Raw genomic sequence first — 22,895 nt, 5'->3', positions numbered from 1 at the left:
GTGTGTTCAGGGTGATGCACAGTATTAGTTTTCCGCCATACATTTAGCATTCAGACCAAAAAGTAGAATTTTGGTCTCATCTGATCAGGACAGCTTCTTCCACATGTTTGCTGTGTCCCCTACAAGGCTTGTGGTAAACTGCAAATGGGACTTCTTATGTCTTGCTTTCAAAAATGGCCAATCTTCCATAAAGACCAGATTTGTGTAGTACGCAACTAATAGTTGTCCTGTGGACAGATTCTCCCACCTGAGCTGTGAATCTGTGCAGCTTCTCCAGAGTGACCATTGGCCTCTTGGATTCTTCTCTAATTACAGTTCTCCTTGCCTGTGCCGTCAGTTTAGGGGTATCACAGTACAGGGGACTGAATTAAAAATGCACACCAAACTTTTCAGATTTTTATTTAATAACATTTTTGAAAACCATGTATCATTATCTTTTCACTTCACAAAGCTTGCTACTTTGTGTTGGTCTAAAGCAGCGGTGGGGAACCATTTTGCTGCCAAGGGCCATTTGGATATTTGTAACATCATTCGGGGGCCATACAAAATTCTCAATAAAAATTTTTTACTGCTGTATTTGGTCAAACATATAATTGACTTAGGGATAAGTTACAGAAATTGCACTTCAATTAAAATAATCTAGAGGGCTGTATTTTTGCAGCACAAAATAGCGCCTGCACTATATATATACAGTATATTACATACAATACAGGCGCCATATTGACCACACATAGCAGTCTAATTTTTAAGTTCAGAATGTTACTTATTTGACATTAATGGCAGGAAGCTAAACCCAGGGGGTCCAGAGAGGGGTTCACCCAGCTTTCACTCTCCCTGCCTCTTTCTTCGCAACTGTCCCTGCCTTTGTCCCTTTCTCAGCAAAATATCTGCCCCCACCTCCATCAGCCTGAAATCAGCCTCCTATCAGACCCCCCAGGCCTACATCAGCCTCAGATCAGACTCCCATCAGACCTCTAAGCCTCAGATTAGACCCCAATCAGACCCTTCCTAGCTTCAGATCAGACTCCCATCAGACCCCCAGCCTCAGACCCGACCCGGATCAGACGCCCAGCCTCAGATCAGCCCCCATCAGACCCCCCAGGGTCAGATCAGCCCCTATAAGACCCCCCAGCCTCAGATCAGACCTTCATAATACCCTCCCTAGCCTCAGATCAGCCCCCATCAGACCCTCCCCAGCCTCAGATCAGCCCCCATCAGCCCCCCTAGTCTCAGATCAGACCCCTATCAAACCCCAGCCTCAGATCAGACACCCCCAGCCTCAGATCAGACCCTCCCAAGCCTCAGATCAGACCCCCATCAGACCCTCCCCACCCTCCTTTAGCCTCAGATCAGCCCCAATCAGACATCAGATCAGATACTGTATTTAAGATAAACAAATAAACTTACCTCTCCAGCTCCGTACGGCGCTGCCTCTTGGCAGATTCACTTACCCTCCCTGTTCTTCTTCCTGCCGCACTATATTGTCACCTCACACCGCACAGCGTCAGGTCATAGTGCACGTCTACGTGCACTGCGTCCTGACGCTGGATGTGTCAGGACACAGTGTGGGGCTGAAAGAAGACCAGGGAAGGTGAGGACAGCCAGTGCAGTGCTGTTCTCACCTTCCTGTGCCTCCCGTATGCTAATGACCGCTTCCATAATGGAAGGGGTCATAAGCATTTTCACATTATGTTCTGGCAGGGGGCCGGGGGCCACATGAAATGATACCGTGGGCCGCATACGGCCCTCGGGCCGGAGGTTCCCCACCCCTGGTCTAAAGCCTCATTAACACGTCAGTGTTTTGGTCAGTGAGCCAAAACCTGGATTGGAGCCTCCACAGACATAAGGTATAAAGGAAAGATCTGCACCTGTTCTGTGTTTAGAGCCGCACCTGGTTTTGGCTGAAAATCACTGATGGAAATCACTGATCAAAACATTTACGTGTGAATGAGGCATATCACATAAAATCCCAATAAAATGCGTTTCAGTTGGTGGGTGTAATGTGGAAAAATGTGGAAAATTTCAAGGGATATGAATACTTTTTCAATGTACTGTAGATGATTATTTTTTAATGACATGTTTAAAAAGTTTAGTGTATTATATGAAAATAAATCATGAGTTCTGGAGGCCCAATGCTCTCTAAGGCAGAAAAGCTAATCAGTGTTCTAGTCAGCAATGCAGTTATTATGACTATTAGAAGTCTACTTAGTTTTAGGCAACATCATAAAATTAGTAGGTCATTTTTAACTTTTTGTCTGCCGCCGGGCAATTTTGTATATAGTGGCGGTAGGCTCTTAAAGGGGTTGTCTAACTTCAGCAAATTACATTTATCATGTAGAGAAAGTTAACACAAGGCACTTACTAATGTATTGTGATCGTCCATTATGCTTCCTTTGCTGGCTTGATTTATTTTTTCAGCACATTATACGCTACTTGTTTCCAGGGTTTATGACCACCCTGCAATCCAGCAGCGATGGACGTGCTTGCACATAATAGGAAAAAGGCCTGGCCTATGAGCACTACCATGGTCTCATCCACCAGAGAGGCCAGCGCCTTTTACTATAGTGTACAAGCACGACCACCGCTGCTGGATTAATTGCAAGGTAGTCGTAACCCCTGGATACGAGCAGTGTATAATGTGATGAGGAAAATGAATCAAGCCAACAAAGGAGGCAATATGGACAATCACAATACATTACCAAGTGCCTTCTATTAATGTTGTCTAAGTGATAAATGCCATTTACTGAAGTGAGACATCCCCTTTAACTGTATCCTGATGTATAAAAGCATGTTAGGCTAGTCTCACACTAGCATTATAATTGTAGTAGGCAGGGGCGGCCATACCGCCTGTGCAGCTGGTTCAGGGGCCCAGCTTAGGAGGGGGTCCTACACTCAAATACTGCGGCGGGGCATGGGAGCCCATAGTTCCACCGATCACCGCTTCAGGTCTAGTAGACCGGAGGTCTATGCAGTAGTAAAGTCTTATAAAATGGCGTTATCGCGCGCCTTTGCTGGGACGCAGCACAGTGATGTGTGCGCGCATTCCTCACCATCCCGGCCCGTACCAGCAGAGACTGAGACCGGGTAACTAGTTAGTATTAGGGTCCATTCACACGTCCGTAAGTGTTTTGCGTATCCGCAAAACACGGACACCGGCAATGTGCGTTCCGCGTTGTCCGGACAAGAATAGGACTATTTTTTTCGGGAATGGAATTGCGGATCCGGAAGTGCGGATAGTGTGCTGTCTGCATCTGTTCCGGCCCCACTGAAAATTGCAGAACGGTTCCGGACAATTCATAAGGACGTGAGAATGGACCCTTAGACACATTCTTTGCAAAGGGGCCCTCTGCTGTCTATGTCTGCCCCTTTTAGTAGACACACCTCTGTAATCACTTGGCTCAAACCACTACATAACACATATATATTTATTAAAACAAAATGAAATATGGTAGCAGCAGCAGGGCCCTTACTGTTCAAATCAATTAATACAATATATTAAAATAGGTAAAATGTATCACCATTTGACATATATTTACTGTCTCTATTTGTCCTCCAGAGAAAATTGTAGCAATTTTGTGGATATAAAGTGCTTGCTCCCATTGGCTTGGCAATATGTCCTTGTCATATCCCATGGCTTAGTTAAAATGTCTGATTTTGACTCATAGGGAGCCATTTCGACAAGGTGGAGCTAGTGAGATGGTTCTCTTTAATTGGGAAATTCCTCTTTGCATATTGTTTTCCCATGGAGAATAGCCAAGATTTTACATATCTATTAAGATTTTGAGCGAATAAAGGGATGCAAATGAGCTCTTAACAAGCTCTGCCTCTAATGCCACAAGATGTAAGGCAGCTATCCTATAAATCAATGTTCAACCCTTTAACTAGGTCTTGAGACGTGACTTGGATATTAAATAAGCCAGTGTCTCATCTGCAGACAGCTGTTTTGGGGTGTCTCATCAGTGCAGAGCAGAGAGTACTGGCTTAACTGGTTGAGAGGCCTAAGTCAGGATTTGGGGGGTACTATCTCTCCTTGGGGAGAGAGCACCTTAGTCGACATGAGGAGACTTATAAGCCATACATGCTCCTCTAGATTTCTGGGATTTTGCATCCCTTTCTTCTCAGAATTCCAAAGGAGGATGTATGGCCTATAAGTTTTCTCACACTGATTAAGGGGCTCTCCCCAAGGAGAGCTAGTACCCCCAAATATTAGGATATTGTGTTACTAATTTACTGCAGCGCATATCTCCCCTATGACTGTAGCTCCATATATTACTTTTACTGAGAAGTACTATTATATTATTGCTTATTGGATTTTATATAGTCCTTTTCAGTGTCTGATGAAGTCCATTTTGGAGTGTGGAGCCTTTTTCTTTACAATTTTTTAAATCTTTTGTTATATAGTCACCCACCAAATGATAACTGTGAATACCAACCACATTCTCAATGCCATTGATTAATCCATTATACTTGTCAGTAGCAATGTTGTTTACTTACAGGTCCTGTCACTTGAGATGCGCTTTCAAATTCTTCATCATCTTCCATTAATGTTTCTGCTCCAGGCAATGAATCTGTTCCAAGGAGACAAAAAAAATTGCTTCATGTTCATGTGATTACTTTGCAATAATTAATCTCTAGAAATATGTAAACCTCTAGGTTTCATGCCAAGACTATATAAATAGGTTTAAGAGCAGGTATTGAATTACACGGGTAATAAGTTTTATATCTTGCTTGCCATGGAGTATATTTTGATGAGTGATGTCTTAATGGATTGAAGAAGCCTATCTTATTTGATCATAATGAAAACAAAACGGCTGTAGCACCAAGTATTACCAGTGGTTAATCCTAAATATTGTGATCTAATAGTTGATGCCTTCAGGATATTTAAGGTAGCAGAAGTGCGGCCTTCACTTTTAATGACAGCCTGTATGTATCTCATTTATTTGATCGCTACATAACACAGATCTAAACACGCCTGTAACAGAATCATTGTATTTACCTACCGTAATTGACCAGGAAAATGATCTATTATTTGTCATGAATCATATATGGTAGCACAATGAGTGCCTGTAGTGACGAGTACATTTCAGGAAATTCGATTCAATTCGGGTCTGAATAACTTTGACCTCAATCAAAAGTGCTCCAATTGCCAGTTGTTAATGACACGCTGAGATCTCCCAGGACTGTATGCAACTTATTTCAAGCTCTTTAATGCCAAACCAGCATTAACCCCTTTCCGTTTTTGTGTTTTCTTTTTTCGCTCCCTGCGTTCTCGGAGCCTTACCTTTTTTTATTTTTCCATTTAAATTGCCATATGAGGACTTGTTTTTTGCAGGACAAGTTGTACTGTATAATGCCACCATTTAATATTGCAGGTAATGCAGTGGCAAGCAAGAAAAAAATTCCAAATGGGGTGGAAATTTAAAAACGACACAATTCTGGCACAGTTTTACAGGTTTTATTTTTATGGCGTTCGCAAGGCGATAAAACTGAAGTCTGCTCTTTATTCTCCAGGTCAGTGCGATCACAGTGATACTGCATATGTATAGTTTTTCTTGTGTTTAAATATTGGGGGGGAAAAACTTTTGAAAAAATATTTTTTTTCTTGTCATCGCCATATTTTGACCCCCATCACCTTTTTATAGTTATGTCTATGGAGGTGTGTGAGGGCTCTTTTTTTGTGGAACAATCTGTTGCTTTTGCTAATGCCATTTTGTGGTGTGTATGACTTTTGGATCACTTTTTTAATTTTTTTAATTGTTTTATTTTTATTTTGGGGAAAAGGGGGTGATTTGAGTTTTTATATTTTTTTATGTCTTACAAAAAAAATGTTACTTTTTTTTTTTGTTAGATCTGAATTGGACTCCAACTTGCAATTTGTATAGAGTAATGGAATTTGCTCCATTCTATACAGAAATCACCATATTACAGTTCAGTGCTGCCACCTGCCGGCCTGAACTGTAATATACAAGTAATTAACCTGGAAGATTAGTACAAACTCAGGCTCATTACTATGAATGAACACCTTCCCCAATCTCTGCCTGTGGGAGGTGTTCCTTAACTGTGCACTTCCGGGTTTTATCCCTCTAAGACTCCGTGGTCACATTTGACTATAGGATCGCGGACATTAGCCGTTGATGTCTGCTGTATGAAAAGCAGGCACCTGGCAGCTATGGCACTAGCTTCGCTCTGGAACGCGCAACATCTGTAAAGACTCGAGAAGAAGGGGACCTGAGACCTTTGGGAAGGGCTTAGTAATCTTAAAGTGTCAGCAACAGTATAAGGCTTATGGGTAAACACATGGCTGTTGACAGTAATAAACAACCTTTAAAACAAACTGCGCAGTAGGATTTTCTATGTTTCTAAAAAAAAAATGGGATCCACATTGTTCATCTTTTCTGCCTTCTGGTCTGAGAAATTCCTTACTCAATGTTGAAAAATTCATCCAAATCGAATTGCTAAAAATGTGGATTCAGATTAGACTCAAATTTGTGGAAAATTCTGATTGAACTTGATTCATTTAGAATTGATTCAATCATCTGTAGTCTCTAAGGGTTTGTATTAAAGGGGTTGTCCCACGAAAAATATTCTCCAGTTTTCAAACCAGCACTTGGATCTTAATACTTTTGTAATTGCATGTAATTCAAAATTTAACATGTCACTGAGTTATTCAATAAAATGTATATGTATAGCACCATCTGCAGTTTGCTTTTTTCTTATTTCTTTGGCTTGCTCACTTAGAAGGTCGCACATGCTCAGTTTCATCTTTCAACTGCCTCCGGAGCTGTGATAGGGAGAGCATGGACACGCCCCCTGAGCTGTGATAGGGAGAGCATGGACATGCCCCCTGAGCTGTGATAGGGAGAGCTGAGACAAGCCTCCTGAGCTGCAGCAGAAAAGACACTCCCCTTGAGCTGCCAGCTTGATATAAATCTAGCAGAGCAATGAATGGGAAGATCTCTGGATCAATGTGAGGTACAGGGCTGGTTCTAGCTTTGTTAGAAAGGTATTGTCGTGTACTATATGATGTTTTAATTTTTTACATTAGTCATGAGATAACCCCTTTAAGGCACTCAACGCTGAATTACAGAAATATTTTCCTGTGGTAGAGAGAATATATCTGTAATTCAGTATTTATGTATAATCAGTTTTTATTAACATTTTAGCAATTATACAAAGGACAGCTCGACAGCTGCAATAATCAAGCTATATAGAGAATATAAAAAAACATAAAAAAAATACTAAGGAAATATACTAATATAGTGCATAAGCTCTGTCATCTACTTAGACATGCCCAACGTACACATACCCTAAAAGGGTATCCAAAACTAAGCGTTCAATCCTTTGGTATGGATTCATCCTCCAATACCATTGTATCATTACCAGATTATTATTATATAAAGAGAAATGAGAAGAGGAAGAGAGAGAGGAGGGATAGAAGAAAAAGATATACAGGGAGTGCAGAATTATTAGGCAAGTTGTATTTTTGAGGATTAACTTTATTATTGAACAACAACCATGTTCTCAATGAACCCAAAAAACTCATTAATATCAAAGCTGAATATTTTTGGAAGTAGTTTTTAGTTTGTTTTTAGTTTTAGCTATTTTAGGGGGATATCTGTGTGTGCAGGTGACTATTACTGTGCATAATTATTAGGCAACTTAACAAAAAACAAATATATACCCATTTCAATTATTTATTTTTACCAGTGAAACCAATATAACATCTCAACATTCACAAATATACATTTCTGACATTCAAAAACAAAACAAAAACAAATCAGTGACCAATATAGCCACCTTTCTTTGCAAGGACACTCAAAAGCCTGCCATCCATGGATTCTGTCAGTGTTTTGATCTGTTCACCATCAACATTGCGTGCAGCAGCAACCACAGCCTCCCAGACACTGTTCAGAGAGGTGTACTGTTTTCCCTCCTTGTAAATCTCACATTTGATGATGGACCACAGGTTCTCAATGGGGTTCAGATCAGGTGAACAAGGAGGCCATGTCATTAGATTTTCTTCTTTTATACCCTTTCTTGCCAGCCACGCTGTGGAGTACTTGGACGCGTGTGATGGAGCATTGTCCTGCATGAAAATCATGTTTTTCTTGAAGGATGCAGACTTCTTCCTGTACCACTGCTTGAAGAAGGTGTCTTCCAGAAACTGGCAGTAGGACTGGGAGTTGAGCTTGACTCCATCCTCAACCCGAAAAGGCCCCACAAGCTCATCTTTAATGATACCAGCCCAAACCAGTACTCCACCTCCACCTTGCTGGCGTCTGAGTCGGACTGGAGCTCTCTGCCCTTTACCAATCCAGCCACGGGCCCATCCATCTGGCCCATCAAGACTCACTCTCATTTCATCAGTCCATAAAACCTTAGAAAAATCAGTCTTGAGATATTTCTTGGCCCAGTCTTGACGTTTCAGCTTGTGTGTCTTGTTCAGTGGTGGTCGTCTTTCAGCCTTTCTTACCTTGGCCATGTCTCTGAGTATTGCACACCTTGTGCTTTTGGGCACTCCAGTGATGTTGCAGCTCTGAAATATGGCCAAACTGGTGGCAAGTGGCATCTTGGCAGCTGCACGCTTGACTTTTCTCAGTTCATGGGCAGTTATTTTGCGCCTTGGTTTTTCCACACGCTTCTTGCGACCCTGTTGACTATTTTGAATGAAACGCTTGATTGTTCGATGATCACGCTTCAGAAGCTTTGCAATTTTAAGAGTGCTGCATCCCTCTGCAAGATATCTCACTATTTTTGACTTTTCTGAGCCTGTCAAGTCCTTCTTTTGACCCATTTTGCCAAATGCAACACCTAATATAGGGTGTTGATGTCATTAGACCACACCCCTTCTCATTACAGAGATGCACATCACCTAATATGCTTAATTGGTAGTAGGCTTTCGAGCCTATACAGCTTGGAGTAAGACAACATGCATAAAGAGGATGATGTGGTCAAAATACTCATTTGCCTAATAATTCTGCACGCAGTGTAGTACAGAAAAAGGGAAGGAAGAGGGGGAAGAGGAGGGAGGGTAAAGGACAAAGCTAGACCTATTAATCCCGTCCATTTGGTCAGGCCTAGCCTCACCTAATGAGAGAGTGGAATGCCGGTGGTAGTTGAAATGCCATCCAGTCTTGTGCCATAGGGTAGAAAAACCTGCAGGGTCACTGTGAGTCTCCATCCTGTATATGTGTAGCATCTCCTGATACCATTCTAAAGTGGAAGGGACATGTGTCGATCGTCAATGGCTGGCTACTATCGACCTCGCCGAGATTAGACAAAATCTCAGTATACTCTTCTTTTGAGATGCGATGGAACCCGGCAGGATGGATAGGAGCGCGACCTTTGGAGAGTTTACTACTGTCTTTCCCGTAATGGTATGGAAGACTGTGAAGACCTGATCACAGAAGGGTCTAATAAGATCACAACCCCTCCATGTATGGAGCATTGTGCCTTGCCCCCTATTACATCTCCAACAAATTTCTGGTACTGTTGGGAAAATTCTATGAAGCCCAACTGGGTAACTGTACCACAGAGACAGTATCTTGTAGTTTTTTTTCTTGCACGTGAAAGGCCATAGAGAGCTTATGAGAAAATATATATGCCTTTTGACACTTCTTGGTGTCAATATGGGAGCTTAACTCGCCCTCCCACTCTGACACATAACAGGGGGGGTGTTGCTGTGAAAAAGCCTGAAAGAATGTTATTATATAGGAGGTAAATGGTATGAGCTGGCAGGTCTGATAGCATAATTAGCTTCTCCAAATCCGATAATGCTGAACCAAAGTAGCACTGCTCCCCCTGTGCTAAAATATAAGACCACCTCGTTTGCTGGTATTCAAGCCAAGAGAGTCGAAGTGAGGCGCATCTTGCCGAGATTTCCTTATACGTCTATAAAGGGGCCCCTATGAGCATATGATGGAAGCAGGGATCATCCCTTTCCCTGAGACCCAAGAAAGAGGGAATGCAGGGTTGTGGAAAATGGCAGTAAGCTGATTATTCCGTCTGACCCCTAACCCCTTGGCTGTCAGGGAGTCCCAAACTTTGAGTGCCTGCTCAATTAAGAAGTTGTGCCTATTCGGGGGAGGCCTAGATTCCGGAGATATCCAGGGAGTGTGTTGAAGAGGGAGAGGATAAAGGTCCTGTTCGAGCCCAACCCACTGCTTAGTTGCTTTATGATATTGCCAATCCAGTAGTCGTGTTAGCACTGCCGCTACATGGTATGTTCTAAATTCCGGGAGGCCTACACCCCCCAAAAGCTTAGGTCTTACTAATGTGGTTATCCCAACACTTGGTCTCAGTTGACCCCATACAAAACAAATGGTTGCCGTTTTTAGTTTCTGAAAAAAGGAAGAAGATACATAATAGGAAGTGCTTGAAACATGTACAGCAGTTTTGGTAATATGTGTAATTCAGTATTTATAGTGGCCAAAAGTCCCGAATTTTTATAAACAATCCTGGTAAATGTGGCTTGTCCTCACCCCAAAACGGGAATGACTTATGCAAACACCACAGATAAATGGGCATTGGGGTGTGGTAAATTCCAGAGGTCAGGGCTTAAAAGGAACTGGTCATCAACATTATACCGCCCTCACTGAGTTAACAGACATGCATTTAAGCGGCATCTCCTGCATAAGCTAATATCATGTCGTTGCTAAGAACATGCGGTATAATCATTGCAGCCAAGGCCATAGAAGAGTCATGCACTGGCTGAGGAAGAGTCAGTTATTCATGAGCTCCCACTCTCCCCGCTTACATGCAGATCACTTGCAGGTTTCTCATAGGGGGAAATTAAGTAGAAATCTGATGCTCATTAGCAGGTGGATGGGGAGAGCAGAAGCACATGAATAACTATGACTCATCTCAGACAGCCTATGAATCTTCTCTGGCATGGGCTGTGATGCACTGAAGATCTCAGCAACCACTTATCTCATTAGTGACAAAATGCTGAAATCAACATTTCTTCCACTACATTATGCTGCCCTCAGTGTGAACAAGATGAAGTTGGTAACAGGTTCCCTTTTAAAAGGACCAAATTTACCAACATAAATGCGGGTAAGTATGAGTATCTTACGGATTGTGTATAAAATCAGAAGCCTACATAGGTAGGGTAGGACTCTACAATTTATAGGTTGTATGGAGATGTAATACAGCTGCCTGCATGAGTCCTAAAAAAAGAGCGATAACCTGGCGTGCACCGTATCGGTATATTACTGTCTTCCTTCATATAGAAAAGGGCAGCAGACTACGCTTTCCTAAATAGTGAACAATAAGGTGTATGACCATGATGCCTACCAGATATATTCAGGGTATACTATGCAGCATTGATCCAGGGAGTTATTCTGATTGCCTGATTGGAGTCAGGAAATATTTTTTTCCCTAAAATGAGGAAAGTTGGCCTCTACCTCATGGGGTTTTGCCTTACTCTGGATCAAATTTGCAGAATAACAGGCTGAACTGAATGGATGTATGTCTTTTTTCAGACTATGTTACTATCTCACCACCAAAAAGTAAATTTACTTGGAAATATAGGCCCACAAGCTGCCCTCTTGTTTGAAGAAAGGGGCCATTCTGCAGACATAACCAACTAAGACATTCATCTGATGAAAAAGGCATGGCAGCAGACTTGAGGACCTTTCAGGCCTCTTTAACATGTTTGTGACGACACCCGTGACAAGATGGTCAGTGCTTCATTGGTGAAGAAGTCTTTGAAGAATTTGTGTTAAATCTGTGTGTCAGTTTTTTGCCCTCCGTGTGTCATCCATGTTCCACAGACACTGATCAGCTGAAAATTAATCTCCAGAGCATCTCCTAGCACAGACCAAACATGGATGGCATCTGTATTGTGTCTGTGGTTTTCACTGACTCACAGACTATAATGTGTGTGAGGTATCCGTCATGGAGGACAAAATAAGGCAGGCTTCTGTGGTGCCACCACGGACACATGGTCCGTGAAAAACGACTGACGTGTGAATACACACATTAAAGTCAATAGTTACTTCTGCTGTCTGTTGAGACCACGAGCAGAACATGTCTATGATTCACTGAAGTGTGATAAAAGGCCTTATATGGACCAATCATTGGGTCAATTATCAGGGATGAGAGTTCCCAATAATTGCCATTTTTAAAGGTGCCAGTGATCACCCTATGAACGAGAAAACACATTGATTGAGTGATCGTGTCTTTCAGTTGGTGCCAAAAGTCATAATTTCGGAGCAGCAGATTGGCCATGGTAAACAGGGACCTACCCATACAGTAGAAATGATTGCTGCATGTAAATGCTGCTCTCACCCACTCTGATAACCAGGCAATTATCAAGAACATTTGTTTTCTTCCCGATAATTGTCTATTACGTTGTCCTGTGTAAAAGGACCATTAGTGATTGGTTTCTGGAAGGGTTTTTACCCTGTCAAGTAAATTTTACACATTTATGTATGACTGCCAGAATATTTGGCATCATATATGAGACCAACATTAAATGGCTTTCTTTAGTGTTAGAAATCTTCTCAAAACAAGGGACTTGCTGATAAAAATGGATGTTCAGTTTTACAGAGGATGAAAACTTATTTTGAGCTAGGAATGTTCTTTAGCTCTGATGAATTGTTGGATGGAGAGTTACCGTACAAATCTGAGTAATATGTTGCCGAGAGTGCTTGTGTTTGCTTCACTTTCATCTTCCACAATCGTATCAATCTACTCACGAGTGCAAACTATTTAAGTGCCAGGCCGCTTTACTACAGCTCCACATACAAGATCCTTTTGCTACATCTATAGCAATCCAATAGCAATCCAAAATGAGTGTCCTGTACAAGGGGAGATGGCAGCTGATAGCCTTATCACAAAAGGTGATGGTCCAGACAGGATTTGAAGACTTGTTTGATGTTCTGCTTCTGCTTTGTGTTAGATTACACAAAAATGCATAATGTTATTCCTGGAACGTGTCAACCATTTGTGAGGACAAAAAGTGTTTCCTAACTGTATGCATTGTACTTTTTTGTTGAAAAAAAATCAACTGTTAAAATAGTGGCAACAATGTTTCTTTCAATCTGTGTTTTAATGCCCGCCATGAATCTTTTTCAGAAATTATGGCAACTATGACCAGGACAAATGTCTTAAAAAAACTGAAGTAAGATATTATGAGAAACCTTCAAGGGTGTTTTTAGCATACATTCCATGTATGTGGTTGGAAATCCCTCAACCTATGTCAAAAGTATGTCCTGAATGTATGCAATTGTATTTATCTTTTGTGGGTGATGACACTCATGGAAGTCTATTGACATGTTCATCATAGATACCGGGAGTATTTCATGGTGCTCTATTTACCTCAATAATCTGACCAAATGTTTTAGGGTAAAAGGTAAAATCGGCCTATAAATCAGTTGAAGCTATTGAAAAGTTGAAGAACACCTGTACTCACCCCTGGCATTTGCTGCACCTTTCGCAGGAGAGGAGCTTTCTTTTGGCACCACCTCTTCTCCCTGAGCTAGATTATCTCCTTGCAATCTAAAACACAGAAGTATTGTTACAGAGGAGCCCAGGGACCCAAAAAAATGTGTATTAATATACTACAAGGCTCACAATCAACACTTATGCCAACATTTTTAGTACAACTCTATAGTGGGAAAACCCTTTAGCATTCACACTTTTATTTATTTTTTTTTACAAAAATCATCATGATAGATAAACTGATGGATCTTATTTTCTCCTACACCAATCTTGGATCCCTTAAAAACACATCACTTTTATCATTTTGCACATTTAGCACTTTTTTGTAAGATTGGAGCAGGGATTCTTTCTTTATGGGTTTTAAAGCCATGTTTACACAGCAAGATCTGCTGCCTAGAAATGCCAATTTTGGTGTCAGCATCAATAATGCTCTCATTCAAAGAATGTTGCTCGTTCATCAGTAGATCCTTTACACAGACAATAATAGGGAATAGCGTTTGTACAAACATTTGTTCCCAATAATTGGCTGGTGTAAAGGTGTTACGGATGTACCGAGACATACGGACGTTCCCGCGACAGGTGGCAGGAGATCTGTGAGACTGGCAACACATGGTTTGATCTGATATGTTTTCCTTTTGGATCGAATTACATCTGTGTTGTTTCTGGTGCTTGCCACAGCTTCTATCCCCAGGTGTTACTATTGTGGTCATTTAACCTTCTCTATTTATTGTTATTTCTCCCACTACGCTATGCAGTTTATTGCTTCTGTTGGACTTGTGGTTAGCTTCTGTTTGGTTCTCAGCTGAGTTCCTGGTCTACCAAAGCTTCATTGAAGATAAGTGTTTCCGTTCCCTTTTGTATTGTGTTTTGATATATGTGTGTGTTGCTTTTCCCTGTTGTTTGTCATTAGGCCTGAGGGAGACTCCTGTTCGTCCTTCCCTTTGTTTTGACAAGTTAAGAGATGTCTTGTCAATTCCTTACACGGGAGCACTGGTTTAACTGTCCCATCTGATAGCATTGAGGGAAATATGTGATCACCATTGATGGGAATTCCATAACAAAAAGTATTTCAGCACAATGTAAAGTCTACTTTTGACATGTTAAACCTGCAGAACTATTACACACATCTCTCGTGACATGCCTGCTTTAGTAAATACTTGTTTTCCCTATGAAATAACAATTCTGATGCCTCTTTTCTTAAAACTCTGCATGTCTCCACTGTGAGAGCGCCACCAAACAGCTCAGTAAGAAACAGAGGAAGTAGCTTTTGAGGTTAACTGCAATCACACCTGGATTTTCAGTCTCCAAATGGAGTTAGAAAGAAGGTTTATGAACCATCTACTATAAATATAATCTCTACAAGGGACAAATAAATGCTGGAAAAATATATTCTCAATATTAATGTATTGCATATTAGAATAATGATTTGGCAGAGAATGAGCGCCTTGGCATTTATGACCAATGGGATAAAAAAAAAAAAAAAAAAAACGTAAGCAGCTTTTCTGAGAACAAGCCATTTTGTAATAATTTTACACAATCATTCAGACTTTTATACAAATTAAATAGTGATCCCACAGTATTGTCAATGACACAGTTAAAGCCTTAATGACCTGGGCATTGTAAGCCTTGATGATTGGAGAAAGTTAGAGAATGTGTCGGTATACTTGTGAATATGTATTCTAAATTCCCATTTGGTTTTATATGAGTAAAACAAAAAATAAATGAAGATGAGCCAAAGGTCATGAATATAGTCCAGAATACAGTGTCGACATGCATGAAATAGGAAAGCATAGCTGAAAAGTAAATAGTGGGATATGGAGGGCCGGGTTGTAACCTGAAGCTCCTGGGCCCTAATGTAAAATGTGTAACAGGGCATGCACCATTTATATCACTGGTCACTTCATATGGGGTAGAGGTATACCCCCTGTAGCTACAGTATGTTTGACAGGAAGTCTCAGGGTGTCCCAAAAGAAGCACCTGTCTTCTATTAGGCATAAGACCCTAGATTTCATCGATAGACCTTTTTCTGACAATCGGTATCTTTTAAATTCCTCATGTCAATTGTAATATTTTTATTGCCCACAACTTGTCCCATTTTTGCTCACCATCTTTGAATATACATTTATCATACATGTATACAATTCTGGGGACCACATACCCTATAAAAAAATTAATAAAAATAATCTAAAGCTCTTTAAAGAGGAATCATGAACTCACTTCTATCTGCTTCAGATGCTTCAACCCCCAATAATTCTTCTGGCTTTTAACCCAGCCTTTGAACATTTTATACTGCTTTTATAATTCTCTGAAATAAGTACTCCCAAGTGTTTCTCTGAAGTAGTTCTGGCTAAATCCATACATACCACCAAGACAATATTTATGCAAGGGCTTATTAATACCTCCAAGAACATCAAGCCTATTATACACTTGTATTATGTATCATGTTAAGCATTGACCTTTATCTTGAGAGCCATATTGATTACAGGTGCTGTCAAGCCACCTTAGATATTTTTAAAAAATACAAAGGAATAAAATCATGCAAAAGGTTACATAAATTAACCAAATAGCAGTAAGGTACAGTCTGACAGTACTGGTCATAGGGCCAAGGGTCTGTAAGGCTACTTTAACATATACATTAAAACTATGTGGCAGGCTGTTCCAGCAGAAAAACAGCCTGCCGTAGTTCATGGTATCTGACATAGCATCCAGACCCCATTGACTATAATAGGACCATGCAGGGATCATGCAGGCCTGTTTCCAGCATTAGTTATGGGATTCGTCCAGTAAAAACTGGTGCTTATAGGAAATAGGCTCCGTCGATGAACAGCAGTATCTGGCTATGCTGAATACGGTGAACTCCAGCAAGCTGTTGCTTTGCAAGAACAGCCTGCCATATAGTTTTAACGTATATGTGAATGTAGCCTGCTTTTAAAAATTAGACTCTTTACATAGAGATTTTAATTGTTTAATGTTGAAAACTACTTCTGAAAAATAAAATAAAAAATGAGTGAATTTTTTTTATATCTTTTTTCTCTACTCAAAATAGACATAAGATATTACATTTTTTACTAGTCGACTTTCTGGAGTAACTTCTTATGTTCTCTAGAATGTTTCACAGTATGGTAACCACCCAACCTGTACCTACAATTTATACATAGCCCCCTTTGAAGGCTGTCCATCATTCTTTATCCTGTAGTAAGCCAGGAGCAATTATTGGAGAACAAATAGTTTTGTGTCTGTTCGATTTTTCCAGCTATTTCAAACCACAAGGAATGTGTCTGGGGCTGATGTTCAATACCTAATATGGCCTTAGGTGTAACAAGGAATACTAATCTATTAACATGTCAGACATGGGAGCAGCAAGGGGAGTGGAAGGTCTAATTCAATAGGTTCTCCTATTCTAGTTTTCACTATCTAGGCAGTAGTCCCACCACAAACTAAGTAGCCTGACAAGAACACATGAAGAATGATAATCAACCAGACTGATTGGTCCTCTAGCTTAACAGGACTATCTGTCGACCAAGCCATTGAAATCCTGTGATTAACAAAAAAAAAAAAAAGTGAGATGTAAAAGATTAAGAAAAATGCTGTAGGGAAACTTTGAAGAACGCGTATAATCCTTCTTTATGGACAAATCAATCAACTGTGCCTTTTTTAACAAAACATGTATTGCTATTCCAATATATTGTGTTATCTTTAAATGCAAGGGAGAACATTTTCTCGTTTACATAAATGACCTCAGCAATGACTTCCCACTTTAAAGGGAGATTCATACGTATAAAAAAATAAGTCATGAATTAAATATCAATCAAATAAAACTATTTTTATAATTGAATCCCGGAAAACGTATGTATTGCAGCTACATATGCATTGTGTATTACAATATTCACCCAACCTACAACACTAGAGCCGAGTTGCAGAATGTGCATGAGGCCTCACTGAAAAATGACATATGTTCTACATAAAACAAGCAATCAAGGCCCCAAATATAGTGTAAGCAAGTAGTCTTTATTTAATCACATAAATATGTACTAAAACACATAAAAAGTGGAGTGAACACATAAAAAGCATGGCGCCACTGTGGAACATATAACAGAATGTCTATGCATATAGTAAAGGTACCTTTACTACATGCATAGACAGCCTGTGTACATAGCCATCATCATGGGTTTGGAGATTGATTGATATTGGGGATGTTCCACAGTGGAGCCCTGCTTTTTTTAATGTGTTTTAGTACGTATTTATGAGATTAAATAAAGACTACTTGCTTATACTATATTTGGGGCATTGATTGCTTGTTTTTTGAAGAGTATAAGTGTGGCGAAACCGACCTCGCCACTGGGTTTTGGAGAGGACTGGCTGCTGGCCTCTTGCCCCTGGATTATGGGCCATATACTAACTTTTAAACCCCTGAACCTATTCAAGTGAATTTTGGATAGGTTTGTCCCCACGTTATACTGTTTAAATTGATGTTAGATATATGTATGGCCAATGTAAACTCACAAAGTTGTAACAATTTATAATAAGTGTAACTTGTCAGCTTGGGAGGAATATACGGGTGTGTTTCTATTGTGCCATTGTCCCATTGTGTGTTTAAAATGGTGATGTCTGTTCTGTTGTCCTCACATGTGTATTGGCGATCTCCCTTTGTCGTCAGAGATAATTGGATTGCTCTTCAGGTTGTCTGGACAGAGAGGAGGAAACCATGATGCATTGTGGGGATATGTTGTATCTGGTCCTCTGGGGGTGTGAACGATTGGTTGCTGTAGTTACATTGTATGTGTTGTAAATTACTGATTGGTTGTATTTCAAACCCCTGTGGGCAGTACTATGTTTGTGGGTTATGAATAAAAGAGGCTGTACGTGAAGTACAGTCAGACCACTGCTTGACCCTCAACACGGAGCCTTGTCTCGTTATTGGGGGGATTCGCTGTATGCTGTTAGAAGACCGATTGCCAGAAGTGTAAGCTGATTCCTGTTCGTCTGCTAGCAGCTATTCGTGAGGTTCCAGTTTGGAGTGCTACTTTGTATCCAGTTCGGGAGGTTGGTGTCCTGCAGTAGCTGTGCCTGTCTCTCAGAAAGGGGGCATATCGCCTAAACGGATTTTAACCCCTTGTCTGCGGAAACGGTCCGTTACAATAAGTTATAATAATCACCTATTTTATACATTAAAGGTCCTTCTTTTTAGGTATGTGACAATATTTACGGTGAAAATTCAGGTTCATGTATACAATACCAGGACTACAAAACTTCCACAACTACTGTAGCAATCCCACATTTAGCACAGTAGGAAACAGCTATCGAGAGGATTTAAGTAGGATTTTTTTTAGAAAAATTGAGTTATGCATCAATTAGATCTCCCACCTAATCTGATATTGGCCGTAAATTTAATCTAGTGCAGAAATCAGCAACCAGCAAAATACATCTCCCATCATGCACACTTGCTTGGCTGTTCTCTGAACTCCCACAGAAGTGAACGGAGCATGCTGGGAGTTGTAGTTTCACAACAGCTAGAGTGCAAAAGGTTGCTAATCCCTGATCTAGTGGATACTGGACTGTAAGGTTCTTAGTAACTGTACCACCCAGCAATGTTGGACTGAGGTTCCTTGGGCCCATCAAAGGAAATTATTCAGAGGGCTCAATCCTTATATCATCTATAAAGTCTAATCAATTGAAGAAACACATCCAGGGGCAAGTTATTATCTTCAAAAGTCAGTTCCAAATGTTTTTTTTTTCTCCTGGACTTTTGGGGCCCACTATGATAGCAGAAATTGGGCCCACCGGAAAAACTTATAGTACTGTGGTGGGCCAGTCCAACACCACCACCCAGCATGTACTAGTGTAGCTCCATACTTATTATATATGTCATTAAAGTGTACCTCCAGTTCTGATCTCCCACCTGAGCTGATACACTAGTGTAAATTGGCTGCTACAGTCCTTGACACATCAAGTGACTGGGTGACAACAACTAATAGCATTGTGATAACTATTAATTAGTAACTGCTATCCGTTAGACTGGAAATTCTTAGGTTGCTTTCACACTAGTGTTTTAGTTTTCCAGTATTGAGATTCATCATAGGTGCTCAATACTGGAAAAAAACACTTCAGTTTTGTTCCCATTCATTGTCAATAGGGACAAAACTGAACTGAACAGAACGGAATGCTCCAAAATGCGTTCTGTTCCCTTTAGTTGCGTTCCCATACCGGAGAGCAAACCGCAACATGTTGTATTTTGCTTTCCGTCCTGGGATGCGGAGCAAGAGGGATCCGGCATGACCCACAATGCAAGTCAATGGGGACGGGTCTGTTTTCTCTGACACAATCTGACACAATAGAAAATGGATCCGTCCCCCATTGACTTTCAATGCAGTTCATGACGGATCCGTCTTGGTCATGTTATAGATAATACAACCGGATCCGTTCATAGCGGATGCAGATGGTTGTATTATCAGTAACGGAAACGTTTTTGCTGAACCCTGCCGGATTTAGTAAAAACGCTAGTGTGAAAGTAGCCTTATAAATATATAGTAAAGTAGTAAAAATGAAACGATATATTTTCCCAGTTACAATTTTTTTTTTAACACTCTTAAGGCCAGTTCCACATGAGCGTAATATGGAGAAATCTTTGCAGCCATATTAAGTGTTGTGTGGGCTTATGGATCCGGACATCTTAGGGATTAGTTTAATTGGCCTCAAGGCTAAAGCCTCTTTCACACGTGCGAGTTTTCCGCACTGGTGCAATGCATGAGGTGAACGCATTGCACCCGCACTGAATCCGGACCCATTAATTTCTATGGGGCTGTGTACATGAGCGGTGATTTTCACGCATCACGCAAGCATGTTCTATATTGTGCGTTTTTCACGCAACGCAGGCCCCATAGAAGTGAATGGGGCTGCGTGAAAATCGCAAGCATCCGCAAGCAAGTGCGGATGCGGTGCGATTTTCACGCACGGTTGCTAGGAGACGATCGGGATGGAGACCCGATCATTATTATTTTCCCTTATAACATGGTTATAAGGAAAAATAATAGCATTCTTAATACAGAATGCTTAGTACAATAGGGCTGGAAGGGTTAAAAAAAAAATCCACTTGTTCGCGCAGCCGGCATCTCTTCTGTCTTCATCTTTGCTGTGCACAGGAAAAGGAACTGTGGTGACGTCACTACGCTCATCACATGGTACGTCACATGATCCATCACCATGGTAAAATATCATGTGATGGACCATGTGATGAGCCCAGTGACGTCATCAAAGGTCCTATTCCTCAAAGAAGAAGACAGAAGAGAAGCCAGGCTGCGCGAACAAGTGGATTAAGGTGAGTTAAATTATTTTTTATTTTTTTTAACCCCTCCAGCCCTATTGTACTAAGCATTCAGTATTACGAATGCTATTATTTTCCCTTATAACCATGTTATAAGGGAAAATAATACAATCTACACAACACCTAACCCAAACCCGAACTTCTGTGAAGAAGTTCGGGTTTGGGTACCAAACATGCCAATTTTTCTCACGCGCGTGCAAAACGCATTACAATGTTTTGCACTTGCGCGGAAAAATCTCGCATGTTTCCGCAATACACCCGCATCTTTTCCCGCAACGCCCGTGTGAAACCAGCCTAACTGTTGTTTCAGGTAATTTTTCTGAATAAACTGCCGTGTGGGAGTACATAAAGAATAATAAAGTTCTGCCCACTAGATGACTTGTATCTGTTTTTTTTTTTTAGCAGATTCTCCCTGTGCAATCTGTCTGCAACTCTCAGTTTAGTTCTAATCTAGTGGGTGAAGACTAGCTAGAATCATGTCCGCCTAGACACAGATCATGGATATACAGGATAATCTGCTCCCTATCTCTCTGTAGCACCTCAGAAGCAGCAATGAAAAACTATTTACAGAAGAACCGAGCAGTTTAGATGTGAATTCAGCAGTTCAATAGGACAGTAAATCACTTACAGACTTACAAGACTGTCTCTTAGGCTAGTATTACACCAGCAGATGAAGAAGACGATCATCTTGAAGGACGTGTACCATCCCGGCAATCGCCTGCTCATCAGCGGAGGAGACCGTTGCTGCTACACCCAGCTTTTCCACAGTCTGATATTGTCTATCCCTCTCATCTCTCCTTCTAAATCCTTGTATGTCTTGCCTGAAGCTTGCTGCTACACCCAGCTTTTCCACAGTCTGATATTTTCCATCCCTCTCATCTCTCCTTCTAAATCCTGGTATGTCTTGTCAGAACTATTATTGTCTCTTTCCCTGCTGGATTTATTGAGTATTTGTTTACATTGACTATTTCACCCCTGTATCTGGTCCTCCTTGATTAGGCCAAATGTAGCCCCCTCCCCTCTTGGTCACACCTGATTGAACACTGAGTGGTATAAATCTAAGGTCCTAGGTCTTTTCAGACCTTGGTCTTTCCAAATGCAACATCTCTCAAGTGCAACTCTTAAGTGCACAGACTGAATTATACCAGAAGGGGACCTGAGGGGGACCACAGGTAATTACAGAAATAGTTAATGCAAACAATGTTTCAATTTTTCATCTTACTGTTCCCACTTGTCAACAACCTCCTGAAATACCCCCACGTTCATTCACCCAGCAAGGAACTATTCATCTCTCCCTCCATCTTACCTTCTCATCTGACAGCTTGCACAAACCTGTTTGGCAACATAAAACACTTCCTTCCCAAACACACACAGATACCTCCTGCCCTCTCCTATTCTCACCTATTAACACTTTCTCTGCTTCTCCTTACTGCTGGTGATATCTCTCCAAATCCAGGCCCCCCTCTGCAAATCCCCACTATCACCTCTACGTCCCAATACAAATCTCCTTCTACAAATTTCTGCAACCCCTTAAACCTAATAACCATTCCTGTGACCCCTGCTCCTTTGGTTCCTCTTGCAGGAGCATTATGGAACGCACGCTCTGTCTGTAACAAACTGTCGCACATTCATGAACTTTTCATCTCTCAAAACCTTTCCTTTCTGGGTCTCACAGAAACATGGCTGACATCCTCTGACACCTCCTCCCCTGCTGCACTCTCATATAGTGGATTTCAATTCACTCACACCCCCTGCCCCGGCTGCAAACATGGTGGAGGAGTTGGTCTTCTCCTATCAGACACCTGCTCCTACAGCCCAACTCCACTGCCACCCTCCATCACGCTCACCTCATTTGAAGTACACTCTGTTCGCATCTACACTCCCTCCAACCTCCAAGTAGCCGTCATTTACCGCCCCCCAGGCCCAGCCACCATCTTTCTTGACCACTTTAACACCTGGCTACTACACTTTCTTTCTGCCGACATCCCCACTATCATCATGGGTGACTTCAACATCCCTATTGACACCTGCCACTCAGCCGCTTCTAAACTCCTATCGCTCTCTTCCTCCTTCGGCCTATCACAGTGGTCTTCAGTTCCCACCCACAGAGATGGTCACACTTTGGATC

At 41.2% G+C, this 22,895-nt stretch overlaps 1 protein-coding gene across 1 annotated transcript in view; it reads right to left on the bottom strand.

The window, feature by feature from the left end:
* The window catches only part of C5H8orf34 (chromosome 5 C8orf34 homolog), a 384,661-nt gene that overhangs the window by 157,026 nt on the left and 204,740 nt on the right, over window positions 1-22,895 (bottom strand). The window contains exons 10-11 of the mRNA XM_040432398.1: window positions 13,418-13,503; window positions 4,495-4,568 (exon numbers count right to left, since the gene is read on the bottom strand). Of these exons, the coding sequence (XP_040288332.1) occupies window positions 4,495-4,568; window positions 13,418-13,503 (160 nt within the window). The remainder of the gene's footprint in view (window positions 1-4,494; window positions 4,569-13,417; window positions 13,504-22,895) is intronic.

This window comes from Bufo bufo, chromosome 5 (assembly GCF_905171765.1).
Source record: "Bufo bufo chromosome 5, aBufBuf1.1, whole genome shotgun sequence".
Taxonomy (NCBI): Eukaryota; Metazoa; Chordata; class Amphibia; order Anura; family Bufonidae; genus Bufo; species Bufo bufo.
The sequence above is the reverse complement of the archived record's forward strand: the minus strand, read 5'-3'. Positions and strand labels throughout refer to the sequence as shown.